Source organism: Necator americanus, chromosome X (assembly GCF_031761385.1).
Source record: "Necator americanus strain Aroian chromosome X, whole genome shotgun sequence".
NCBI lineage: Eukaryota > Metazoa > Nematoda > Chromadorea > Rhabditida > Ancylostomatidae > Necator > Necator americanus.
In genome coordinates this window covers 7,780,547-7,793,841 of record NC_087376.1, presented here as the reverse complement: position 1 = coordinate 7,793,841, position 13,295 = coordinate 7,780,547, and the positions used below count along the sequence as shown (strand labels likewise).

The 13,295-nt window shown below is 37.8% G+C and overlaps 2 protein-coding genes across 4 annotated transcripts; both read right to left on the bottom strand.

The window, feature by feature from the left end:
- Nucleotides 1-218: 218 nt before the first annotated feature.
- Nucleotides 219-5,810, bottom strand: RB195_021778 (uncharacterized protein; the record flags this gene model as incomplete). 3 transcript variants are annotated; one of them, XM_064208673.1, is made up of 13 exons in its annotated part: nucleotides 219-404; nucleotides 470-595; nucleotides 1,136-1,240; nucleotides 1,467-1,584; nucleotides 1,641-1,770; nucleotides 2,470-2,656; nucleotides 2,714-2,875; nucleotides 3,251-3,400; nucleotides 3,970-4,148; nucleotides 4,208-4,346; nucleotides 5,276-5,340; nucleotides 5,467-5,528; nucleotides 5,601-5,623. In XM_064208673.1, the coding sequence occupies 13 exons, from the start codon at nucleotides 5,621-5,623 to the stop codon at nucleotides 219-221; spliced, it is 1,632 nt and encodes a 543-aa protein (XP_064064554.1). The 3 variants fall into 3 exon arrangements, with proteins under 3 accessions (XP_064064554.1, XP_064064553.1, XP_013308205.1); XM_064208672.1 differs by lacking the exons at nucleotides 5,467-5,528; nucleotides 5,601-5,623 and adding an exon at nucleotides 5,789-5,810; XM_013452751.2 differs by lacking the exons at nucleotides 5,276-5,340; nucleotides 5,467-5,528; nucleotides 5,601-5,623 and having other exon boundaries at nucleotides 4,208-4,343.
- Nucleotides 5,811-7,338: 1,528 nt separating this feature from the next.
- Nucleotides 7,339-12,759, bottom strand: RB195_021777 (uncharacterized protein; the record flags this gene model as incomplete). The annotated part of the gene is made up of 14 exons (XM_064208671.1): nucleotides 7,339-7,425; nucleotides 8,277-8,353; nucleotides 8,423-8,543; nucleotides 8,599-8,744; nucleotides 8,841-8,901; nucleotides 9,113-9,213; nucleotides 9,326-9,440; nucleotides 10,830-10,982; nucleotides 11,144-11,215; nucleotides 11,699-11,789; nucleotides 11,859-11,958; nucleotides 12,017-12,077; nucleotides 12,585-12,662; nucleotides 12,718-12,759. 14 exons carry the CDS (start codon nucleotides 12,757-12,759, stop codon nucleotides 7,339-7,341), a joined length of 1,305 nt encoding a protein of 434 aa, XP_064064552.1.
- Between the last annotated feature and the right edge of the window lie 536 nt (nucleotides 12,760-13,295).

The following is a 13,295-nucleotide window of genomic DNA, read 5'->3' as shown; positions in this document are numbered from 1 at the left end:
AAAATGGTTGTTGCCTTCAGATCTTGGATGGATTTTAGAACGAACATATCTCGATGGAAAGAATAGGCAAGTAAACAAAACAGAGTACAAAGGATTCGGCGGAGAGTCTGAGGAAAATAGCCCCGTTACAAGAAAGCAGTTCCTATTGTTCTTTTTTACAGAAATAACTTCTCACTTGTATTATTTATAAGTAATGGAAGGATCAGATAGTGAAGAATTTAGGGTGAAAACATTGGAGCTTTAGTCAAATGACCGAAAAGATAGCAGAGCAGAGCCGGTCCGTATCCGGTGCTACGATCACCGGACTCGGCAGGAGCCGCAATATCGAGATGAAGCCATTTGATTCCTTCACCGAAATCGATGTGGGCACCAATAAAGAGCCCAGCTACTGCCGAAGGTGGCCCCTAATGGTTAAATTTTGAATAATCAACGAAAATATGGGAGAAAATCTGAAATCATTTCCTTTCACCTCCATTTTTCCAAGATTACTGTTGCGCATGTCAGCAATTGGACTTTTCAGGTCCGAGAAATGAAGATCTGGACAGAAAACCATCGGCGCCACTAAATCACCAGACAGACGGCCAGCCATGCATACCTGAGCCAAGAAACAATTCATAACTTCACTCGTCTTTCACCTTCGAAGATAAGCTGGATAACGGGGACCAGGAAAAAGAATGCACACATTGCACAAAAACATCACTAGCATCTAAAAAATTTCGAAAATCTAAAAATCTAGGCCACTGAGAACGAACTGAAAAACCGTTAAAAAGCCCATTCGTTGGATCTTCAAAGCTCTTTCGAATCTTCTTAGATAATCTCTACTGTAATCCTTCAGGAGCATAGGAAAATAAGATTTTCAAGAAGCCATACTATACAAAATATAAATCAAAATTCTGGAAAGTTGCAAAAAAAAAACAAAATAAAATGTTCTGACATTTTTCCACAAATTTGTCAATGTTCAAACAACGGTTCAGCTTTGAATACTAAATTACCCCTATGGTGGTTTTATTTTGTTAAACAAACATATATATATATATATATATATATATATATATATATATATTTACATGAATCAAACGGCCAATCTTACTTCGGTACGAAGTTCAAAATGGAACTGTTAGAAAATAGAACCAACCCTTTGCTCCCAATCCTCACAGTTTGTGAGCAGCGCTGCATGATATTTTCCGGAAACATAAGATTGAGCACCTGTGAGAGTAGCCATGTCCACAATTACGTCAGCCTGAATGCATATAAGTTAGAGAACAAAGAAGGGACGATATGTGAAGAAACCTGATGACGAATTAATAACAAATTTCGATGGAAAGAAAAATAGGAACGCGATGCGTCCATGGGAACCAGTACTGCAACAAACGCGTCGCGTCCAACCGATAAAATATGTCTCGAGCCGATTATAACATACTTCATCGAGTAAATTCAAATAAAATTTGACTCAACCAGTTACCCACTTTGAGAGTATGTTTGGAGTAATAAACCGCATCAGCAAGAATAAGACGACCTTCTGCATCGGTGTTGTTGATTTCGACAGTCTTTCCACTCAGCATAGTTATTACATCATCGGGTTTGCTATAAATACAATGTAACATGTGGTTATCTGATGAAACATCAATAAGTCTTCAAACTTCGCCGTATTTGTAACGTTATTTTCCACAATGGAAAGGCAGAGATATAGCTTCTCCTTAAATCCTGACTTCACGAGGCTGTAAAACGAGCCCAGCATTCCTGCTGCACCACCCATATCCCTCTTCATGCCTGAAACAGTCCGTACGTCTTTAAACCATTGAAAATCACTTGCAAAGGTAAAGAAGGGAAACAGTCTGCAATGAAGAAAGAGTGTAAATGTATACATCCTGCAAAACCAAATCGTACCCATTCTCCTAATGAGCATAATCATTTTTGTGGATTCAATTTCAAGAGAAAAGAATAGAATTAGGAAGTTAACAAAAGAAACATGAATTATTGTTCACATGTACATCACCAACAAATCGGAAAGTATTGTTCAAAATAAGCAATACAGCACCAGCCCGTTTAATCCGCTACGTTCGCTTAATACTATCCCTCAATTTCACCCACAGATGTTACCTCAATTCAATGTTTGAAAACAAATTTCTGTTTTGATAAGATTAGCGATCTGAAGCCAGTTTATTGGCTTTGATAAGACAAATCCAGACTAAGCACAGTGAACTATTACCAGAAATTCTACTATGCTATACTTAGTCCCATTAATAACATGCTATGATGTATTTCTCGAAGGAAACGCCCTACCAATAAGTGTGAACAAGACCAACGGTTCGCTTAATTCTATGCCATACATTATTTTTCTCGTTCCTCCTTAACAGTTTATGCGATCGAAGGACAATTCCGATATCTTTATGCGATCGAAGGACTATTCCGATACCTTGTCATGACTTTTTCCTTAACCCTAAATTTGAAAGTACAAGCAATACTCACCAGGCATTCCTGTCTTTCCTTTGATTTGCATACCACCGGTATCGAAAACTACACCCTTGCCAACCAAACAATAACTTTTCGTAGCATTTGGTGGTTCGTGTTTAAGAACCACAAACGATGGTGCAGTAGGACCAGATTTGCCTACGTTCCAGATACCTCCGAAACCTTCTTTTCTAAGGTTTTCCCCCTAAAAAAACAGTGAGTGCAGTTTGTTGAAGTGCCTTGAAAAAAAAAGCAAACATACCGAAATAACAGTTGATTGTAGATCAAGTTCCTCCGCTACAGAAAGAACTTCCAACAAAAACGCGTCCGTTGTGAGTTCATTTGATGGTGCATCAATCAAACGACACATTTCCCGAATAGAATATCCCACATTTTCAATCAGTTTAAGATCTTCCGGATCCAACTGAAAACAACAATAACATACGTGATATTATATGCACAAAAGATGAGCACATGCAAGTAAGCGATACACAGATATGTTGTTTACACTGTTGAACAGAAGAGTAAATGTCTCCCGTTCCTTTTCATGCAGAATTCTGTGCATCAAACATGTACGGCCAGCACCAGAAAAAAACGACGGCGCATTTCTAGGGGTGAAATGAGAAAGGAAATGAAAAGCGCAGAAGGAAAGATAAAGAAAAACACAAAAAAAAACTTGCAATAATCATATATTCTGGAATTCTACAGATTCAATGGAATTCGAACGAATACGACGAACGTTTCAAAGCGTTCAGTCTATCGATCAAGTCAAAAATGATTCACTTGGAACTCTATATACCTTTTCACCTTCCGGTAAGCAGAGTTCGATAGTGAGATTAACAATGGGTGGTGGATCAGTCTTACGGGAGAAAATCGGGAATGCACGAGCGATGGCCGCAACATTTGCAAATACATTCCCTGCTTCGCATACCAAAATGATGTTCAGATTCTGTAAAATTGAAGAATGTTGAGAACGAAGCACCTTTTTCAAGGGCAGCATTCATGTTAATATTATTTGGTAAGATTTCAAGAGATTCTCATAAGTTGAATTAACCTGGGAAAAGTATAAGTTACGAATTCCATATTGTCGAACTAGGACTAGATGTATAAATACTTACCAGGGTGAGTTACAACGATATCTTTCATCAAAAACAATAAATATAACATATATTACACGAAAATGTGGAGTGATAGTGAAAGTGGCTGAAAACTAGTACAGAAACTTAATCTAATGTATGTCTGTCAAAGAAACAGTTGAAGAGGTTTTGTGTATTATCAGTTTTTATTGCAGTTATTATCAATGACTCATCCTAACGAGTGATTACATCTAATTTTATCGTGGATGCCACTTTCAATCGTAATAAACATTTTGAATTCACAATAAGAAAAAACAAAATAATGTTGCTGTTTTCAAACATTTCAAATTTACTACTAGAGATTATTCCAGAAAAAAAACACAAATGCTATATAATACACATCTACAAAAGATTAAGAATATTAACGATGAATGTAACTTACACGATTGTCTAAGGTAATAGGAATAGTTTTCAATTCTTTAGTCACTAGATGGCAATTTGAGGGAGTATTGTGCCTTGATGATGAATCTGGCACAGAGATTATACGTGATTGATTGAATAGAAGCGGAAGACTTCCTGTGCTTGGAAGCACCGACAAAGCTGCCTCCCATTTCTTCTCATCTGTTCAAATAAAACTATGTAAATAAGGTAAAGGGGTACGTAGTATCAAGTATCCTCACCAATCTCTCCGTTAAATTTCGACTCGAGAACATTTTTGAAAGACAACGCCTTCAGGAGACTGTGCTGGCCGATGACGATGAGCCCATGATCAGGAAGCCCAATGGAAGCGTTGAGGGTGGCGCTGAGCGCAATCATCTTCTATAATGATAACGTTCAAGCGATTTTCTTCCTCCTTGCGTCTGTAGTGGCATCCAAAAGATGACAAATCACATAAAAAGCACTCGTTTGAAGAGCACGCTTCCCAGCGTCGCATAAAAGAAGGAAAAACAGACCATGACCAGTGCAAACCGACACATATTTCAAAGTCCAATCAGTTTCTTTGACTGTAATGAACCAAAAACGACGGAAATGTGGTTAGCAGACTAATGTCATAAATTATATATATATATATATATATATATATATATATATATATATATAGTATACCAGCAGCTCTTTTTTTCTTGGTAAAATCAAGAATCAAGTTTCCAGAAATGAGTTTTTCTTAGAATGCACAGTGAGGACACCTAAATAAACTAATGCTTAATTCTTCGTGGATTCATTTTCTGGTAGAAAACAGACAAACTTCATTTTGAGCATATTCTTCATTGCTTACACGTCTTCTTCATCGTTACCACTACGCATTCTCTCATAGTGGCAGGTATTCAAAGTGTTAAAGGTAGCGTTCATGGACATTTTCGAAGTTCGATTTCTCCAGCAATAAGGAGATGCAGGGATTCAGTTTGGAGGTATCAAGAGGACAACAATAAAATCTTCTTAATTGATTTTCTTGAGCTGTAGCCAAGATTGGTATTGATCGTCTTTATTAAACCACAGCTTACGTTTCGGCGTTATCGCCTTCGTCAGCTCAAGAAAACCAATAAAAAACTACGTTTCAACATGCCGAGATTCAAAGACGGTCGAACCTGGGCAAAATCCTCTTAGTTTTTCGTTGACACTTCAATGCCAGTGAATGGTATTCAAATGAATTGAGTAAAAACCCTAATATAAAAAACCTTAATCAAAAAAGAAAGCTGAATTTAACCATATAGAACACATCATTAACCATGAAACGAATATTAACTCACTTTCACATTGTAGGTCATTCTGATTGAGAGGAGGCACCTCACCCTCAAAGAACTTGAGGTTGACCCTGAAACAGAATATTAGTAATCGTAATAACTGACACAATCCATCTAAGAAATAATCGCTCGAAATAACTTAGAAAAGTAACTAAAGAGAAGCTCTGAAGATGAGAACAAAAATCGGCAATAAGTACAAAAGATGTTTGAGAATTGTCCTTTCAGAAGTTGGAATTTCGCATCGTTAGTCAGCTGATGACTGCAATGTAATAAACAAAATAGAAGATAAGCGAGAATACGCAAAGTTCCAGAGATCAGACACGAAACAGACCAAAGAGTAAATGATAAATTCATCAACAGTGTAACAACGAAAGAAGTGCATAATCCAGGTTATATTCAGGAGAAGAACTCGAAACTATTTTGAATTCGTCCAATGATTCTTCAACTACAAACGGTAAAGCTCATTTCTTTCGATGGAAACTGTCTACAACTAACATTCTAAAATATGTCCAAACTTACGTAGCACAACCTCAATAATCATATTTGGAAGGATGTAGTGGTACTGTAAAATTTACAACCCTGAAAACTCAGGGGAAAGCAGATAAGAATAGCGCATGAACATTGAGTCTAATAGGAGACCATGGATGTCTCCTCAGGTCAACCATCGAACTCAAAGAACACGATCTACCAATATGTACAGTATTGTATAACATTGGAAAGATTTTAAAGACACAAAAAGTCGGATTGATTACAAATAATGTTCGGATGTTCCATTACTGATTCTCTTCATGCGAACACATCAAAAGAAGCTTCTATCCTCTTCTTTGTTCCAGACAAAGTCTATACTCTGAACTTGTGCGGTTCTACTGTTGCGAAGACCTCGGCAGTTGTGCAGTAATACCATAGCTGCTCAATTTTTAGAAACTCGGGACCTAAGGAAGCACCCTAAGGAGACCAGTAATCTGTATAAGAGACAAAAGCCTCTACCGTATCTCAAACCAGAACGAGGAATCTAATAATTTAAATAATTATCTATAGCCTTCATTGATAACGTAGAAAACCACAGCAGAAATGGATAGTTGCTTTGACCAACTCAATAGTCGATCAATCGCCAGCTCAATTCGTTCGCATTACCTTTACAGAGGAAGAAACCTAAAAAAATAATAGCAGGTATTTCTCGATGTCCAAATTCCTGCCTCCATAGAGTATGCTACCCATACGACGAGCGGTCATGACATCATAGAGTTCGATGTTTAAAAAAAATCGATATTGTTCCACGATTTAGAATTCTTACATTCAAGTCTGTAGGAACTTGATTTGTTCTATTCACATCAACAGCTCGAAAAATAAGCAGAAAAGACGGATACATTATCCGCTGACCAGTTCTATCCGTTTGTTGATCTATCCAGGATCTATCTCACCTATAACTGCACTCTACCTAAATCTAGCCGTCGATATCCCATCAAGTCCTGCTTCCTACCACTTAATAACGAGTAAATGCTTTGGTGGTTATTACATTTTATGTTTGATCTCATAACTTTGATTACGTTCTCACTACAATGCAAAATTGAGAGGATGAGTGTGAAGTACCTCAAACAAGTCACAAGAACGTATTTGCTATGAGTGTTGATACTCACCTTAATGATGTTGTATAGAGAACCCATACTGTCATTTGTACGAATGACAATAAGGTTGCACAGATAATTTACGGTTTAGAACCGAAGGACGAGACATTCTCAGCCAAAAACAAATGTAGCGTTTGGCGTGGTCACGGCAGTAACACCTCATGACGATACCAAAAATTTTTCGCGATTTATTGAAACATCAAATAAAGACCGGTAGTAGAAGAATATGACAGAAGTATATCTAACACATGGAAACAACACAGAAAAAAGTCCTAAACACTTAAACTAATCTCATCATTCCTGTCACCTGGTGCATGCATTAAGCTTATGTATAGGAATATGCCATAAACGGCAGTTCGAGAAACTAATAAGCTAGTAATAGCTTAGTATTGCTGTAAGATTCCGCTAGATTCTCATTATCATGAATCGGTCACTAACAAAGCTCTAGATTGATAACTCGAACTTCACGTCGATCTGGGCGGCTCGAGCCAAATGCACGATATCCGACAACTTCACCACCATTTTGGCAGCCTGAATGATATTGGTTGAAGAGAATTTTCTTCAGCACTAGAAAAAAAAAACTGAACAAAACTCATGTCGAAAAAAATCACCATAGAAATGTGAAATAGCGAGCATTTTTGAATGTCAAAACAAAAATGATTTAAGAAGCTTCGAGAGAGTACATGAATTGACGATAACTGACAAAAATTACCTTTACTGTAATCTTTTACACATGTAATCTTGTTTATTATAACCAAAATGCAGGGATCAACTGCATTTGCAACCCCTTCTATACGGGAAAAAAAGAAGGACCAATATTACGTTCGAGGAAGTAGGTTTCATACGTTGAATTCTCGACCGTGAAATTCTACTACTGTATTACATTGCAGAACTTGGTGATGGTACCAGGAAGGTGAGATTGAAAACAGTTATCATGCTTTTGATTTTCGCGTTTAGCAAAAACTTGAAGAAATTGTATCCGATTGTAATAATTGTATTCAAATAACAAATGAGTCCATCTATTAATTTTATTTTCCAATGCTCTACGTAAAAACGTTATTTTTCGCATTCTTCTCTCCTCCCTGAACCAAACATTTGCGACCACAAATGTTTCAGTAAAAAAAACTGGCCATCCGGCTAGGGCTAAAAGTAGCGTCACGATGATGTCCCAACGTGAAATCACAAGCTTACAGCGTAGCTTTTGTAAAATCACGAAAAATTAATACGTCATTGTAATTTCCTCTAATTGGCTCTCTATTTCAAGTTCCCATTGGTACTGTTGGTTGAAAGAGAGGAAGTATCCAGGTATCAAAAGGCTTAAGTTCATTTCACTCTTTAAATAAGAGACCAAAGGGAAAATAAACAATATGAAATGATGTTACCTCATCCAGATTGTCGCAAGGAAGAATCCTCAACTGCGAAGTAGCGATGAGCGCTTTCGCATCCTCCACTTTTGTTCCTAAAGCGCACAAAAATACAAAAGAGTCCGATAAGGTCCGAGTCAGTAAAAATAGTGTAAACCACCTACCCTGAAGACGAACAACTATTGGGATTTTGAGATTAAGTTCTTTAGCTGCTTGAATAATTCCCTGAGCAATGACATCACAACGCATGATGCCACCAAAAATGTTGACGAGAATTGCGTTGACCTGAAGCTTTCTTGTGTTACGTAAGCGAATATATCGGATATTCTAACAAACTCACCTTCTTCTCATCGGCAGTGATAATTTTGAAAGCTTCAGTGACCTGTTCAACCGTTGCACCGCCACCCACATCCAAAAAGTTTGCAGGTTCTCCACCATGAAGTTTGATTATGTCCATTGTAGCCATGGCCAGACCAGCCCCATTGACTGGAACGTGGACTTAGTTTTTTTCGTTTAAAACTGTTCTATCAGATATAATATTGGAAGGAAGCAGATGATAAATGAATAATTTGGAAAACCTACCCATGCAACCGATGTTGCCGTCTAGTCGAATATAGTTGAGATTTGCAGCGGCAGCGCGGATCTGCACGAAAAAAAGTTGTTTAGCAACTTTCAAAACCTTTCCCTCAATTCTTTTGCTCTACTGCTTCTTTTGCTTTTTGACGCACAGCTACAGAAACATTTACTAGGTGAGAAACTGCGGATTGCTTTGCACGCATTACATTGACAGCACCCATAGTACATGAAAACTAATTCCAAAGGACATCAAATGAAGAGAACATCTGAATGGTCACCTCGAGTGGATCCTCTTGTTTCTTGTCCTTCAGTGAAAACAACTCTGGCTGGCGGAATTCAGCGTTAGTGTCCAAAAGCATCTTGCAATCCATGCAATAAACTGAAAATAAATGGTAATTAAGTTGAGTTTACATGACATCTTTGCAACATGAAAAATTGCAAGGGACATGGTGCGGAAATAAAGAAATTTTAAGTGTTATAAGAATCCGTACCATCTCCGTTAACATCTTCTGCCATAGGATTAATCTCGACAAGGGTAGCATCCGTTTTCAAGAAGAGATTGTAGAGTTTGCGAATTATGTCAGCACCTTGTTTAGCACATTCACCCTAAACAAGATCAGCAAAGATTCGAGACAAATTCGAATAATTATGAAGTCAAAAGTCAATTTCATCAACTGATTAGAAGCTCTTTGAAGATTTTGGGAAAACTAGCAACATTTGCTCTAAAAATGCAAAAGAGAGCGAAAGCAATGAGGTAGAACGTGACATCTACCTAAAACAAGGGGCTTTTTTACATTTCCAAAGTGAATTTGACGTCAGTTTCGTCATTAGTTTGACGAACAATAATTTTTGTTTGAGAACGGAGCATCATTTCCATCACTTGGCACTTCCTCTCAAGTGAACTGCGAGAAAAAGATTCAAAGCAGCATTCGGAAGTTCACAGAAGTATATAGAGAGTATTCCCGACTACTAACATTACTGTAATTCGATCCATTTTTCTAACCAATTGATTAGAAAATAAGATTCATAAAAATATTTGCGGAATAGTATCTTCAAATATCTTTAAAAGTTAGTAGTTGAACAATTTTGAACAAACAATATATAAGACCAAGAAGAGTGGTTGAGAATAAGAAAATCCGTCAAGTCAATATTCGTATGAGAAAACGACAGAGAATCAAACGTGCAAAAGTCACTGTACAGTTTTCTTGATATTCGCATTAAACTGACAAGGGTTTGCTCGATTTAATTAATTTATTTATAATATAAAGGGTAAGAACCTCGCAGCTGGGAAGATCAGCGGATCGATGTGAAGTCAGAAAGATTAAATTTTCAATTTAAAAGATACCAGTTGTGCCGGAGTTTTGCAACCATCGGACGGAACTTTGCAACGTTCTTTCTAGAAAGTAGAGCTGTGCAAAAGCGAACCATTCCTACCACTCGACAGATCAATAAACGCAAAGAGTTAACGTTGGCAAAAGGACATCGACTCAAGGTTCTTCCATGCTTTCAGAAATATGTTATGCTGCTTTCAGGAACATTTAGCCGGTCAACTATCTCTTGGATTCAATGTCCTAACTACTAATTAGAGGTGCCATCTAAATCTACTTAGACGGCTGCGCGGGCGGTCGCGTCGCGGCGCGCTGGCCCGCTCCTCAACTCGCAGATGGTGTTAAAACAACTGAATTTAAAAAAAAATGTGTATTGAAAAAATTTTAAAAAATAAACTTGAAAAAATATGTTGAAATGTTAGGACTTTTGTTACGAAACGCCAAACAAAATGAAGAAATAGGAAATTTGGAAATATTCTAGAAAATCAAGTATTGATCTTTTAGTGAATGAAGTGCAGCACAACTCAATTCCAGAAACATGGCAAAAAAAAAAAAACTGAATTCTCATGAAATACTTTAAAACAAAGCATAGACTATTGCATATCCATCATTAGTTTGCACTAGGTCTTCGATAATTTCAGGTTGATATCTAATCGACATTTCGCACCTTGAAACCCATTCTCGCAGCTACATCTGCAGCAATTTCTTCGGTAACGCCAACGGTCATGTCAATTGGAACTTTGACGATAGCCTCAGGTTCGGTGGCCGCAACCTCCTCGATGTTAACTCCACCGCGACACGATCCGATGAGAATAGGACCCTAAAGTAATCAACATAAATGTGGATACTGGGAGGGCTAGTAGTCGATGGTGAGGTGAATTTTATTCTAATGTGGTACAACGTAGCTGAACCACTTTCTCAAATTCACTTCAAGACTCCAACAATACAGAGTAGGTGTCCACTAGAAATTTTCTCACGTACATTGGTATTCCTGTCAAGTGTGATCGAGAAGTAATATTCACGACGAGTGAATAGTCGCTTGCATACCATAACCTGAAGTTTAAACATAAACAATGTTTGCTTCACAGATTACATTTGATGAAGAAAAGATTTGTTGAAAGAACCACTTGCGTAGAGCCAAAGTAGCAATTTTATGAGTGCGGTTTGCCCATATTTCAGTATAATCCAAATAAGAAGGTGGATATTCAGAAATAATCTTTGCACGAAAAACACGTATAATAGGATTAATAATATAACAACAGCCAAAATGATATACTAACATGGAGAAGATGTTAAGTGGTTTAGAATTCGAATAGTAATCAAATGCGTGTAAATAAATCGAAAGTTAATAGAAAACTTGCGGTGGAATTACACTGCCTATCAGAAGCTACAGAGTGGCAGAAAAAAAAAGAAAAATTGTAAAGAATGAAGAAAAGTGAAATAAAAAAGAGGTAAGTGAAATACTGCTAGTGAGACAGATCCTGATGAAATTTTTGTAACTTAACAAGTGGAAAAAGAGCAAAAAAGACCACGTACCTCTTCACAGAGTTTTCCACGGTGATCAGTCTGTTTGGTGATAAGGTTTGCTCCAATCATCATCTTCGCCTTCTCCTCAGCTTCTTCAGGACTGAAGAAGAAAAGTGAAATAAAAAAGTGGCTTAATCTCTACACCAACGGACTTGGAATGGAAACCCACGTGAAAACAACATGAACTCCGCCCTGAAGACCAGAGTCGAATCTTCCCTTACCTCGTCCACCAGCCAAAACTTGAGCTTTGACGACATAGTCCTTACCGCCTTAAGTAGCCAAAGAACTTAAAATGTTGAAAAAATCGACACAAACTTCAAAGCATACCGATTTTCTGAGCCTGAGCTTTCGCTTCCGCGGCAGTTTTTGCGACACCGAATGGAGGAACCTAAACACATTTATTTGTGGATTATACCTTAAAAGAGGAGATCAGTTCCACGCGACACTATAGTATTTTTTTGAAATGAAAGCGAAAAGAGCTTGCTGAGACGAATTTTTTGTTACATCAAACAAAAAGATATGAGCGACGTCAATAACGTTTATAGCGCCTTCCAATGCCCAATGTCAAAGAAAAACTAAATCAAAGAATCAAGTGAAGCCAAAACCTTCTCTGATGGAAATCATAGGTGCGATAGGGAGAAGCCGGACCCTCCTCAGGTGAAGGGGGTTCAGCTCATGGGGTGCAGCTCAAGTGAAGGGGGGTCCTTTCGATAGTCGTCCAAAAGTGAAGGGGGTAATTTCGCCAACCGTTTAAAAATGAAGGAGGTCCTTTCCCCAACCGTTCAAAAGTGATGGGGGTCAGAGCACCCGCTCCGACTATCGCATCTATGATGGAAATTATCTTAATTTCTTCCGAAGAAACTAACTACTTCAGCCTAGCGAATGAAACAGTTACCTTGATGTTCTCCTGTTTCAGAATAGCCATGCCATGATGTTCCTGGAGCATAAGTGTGCGAGCTGATGCTGCAAGTGCCTGAAAATCATCCTTAACTTCTTTCAACATGGAAAAAAGAAATGCCAGAACTTACTTTGTAAGCATTGTTAAGAAGAGGTTGGGCGTTGCGGATCATCCTAATGTTAAAGGCAGAAAAATGCCTAGAAAATAGTTCGAATGCAACGTATGATTTGAACCATGTCAGCGATAAAAGAAAAAAAAAACAAAACAAATAAAGAACACAATTTTAAAAAGGAAGTGGCTCAAAGGAAAAGTAATTAGAACAATTGTATGTACTGAATGAATGCAAACATTCGGAAAATAAGGAGAATTTTATTCGAGGAAGTTCTCGGAAATACTTCCGAAACGGGGAAGCATGATACATACACGGATTATTGCAGAAATACGAATGAGACAGTATGAGATTATTGGAGAAAATCTCAATAGAACACGGCGGCGAGTGCATATGTTGTGTAACCATGCGGCCCAACACATCGGTGCAGAGGCGTGACAAACGGGTTGGGAGGAGGGAGGGAGGAGCACTCAGTGGCGCTCTTATTTCTGGACGCACTGTCCTTACTTTTTCTCTTAGTAACTTTAGCTTATATATAATAGATCCTCTAAGAATAATGCTTAGATCCTAGGGCCCTGAGTGATTTAGTTATTTGCTTC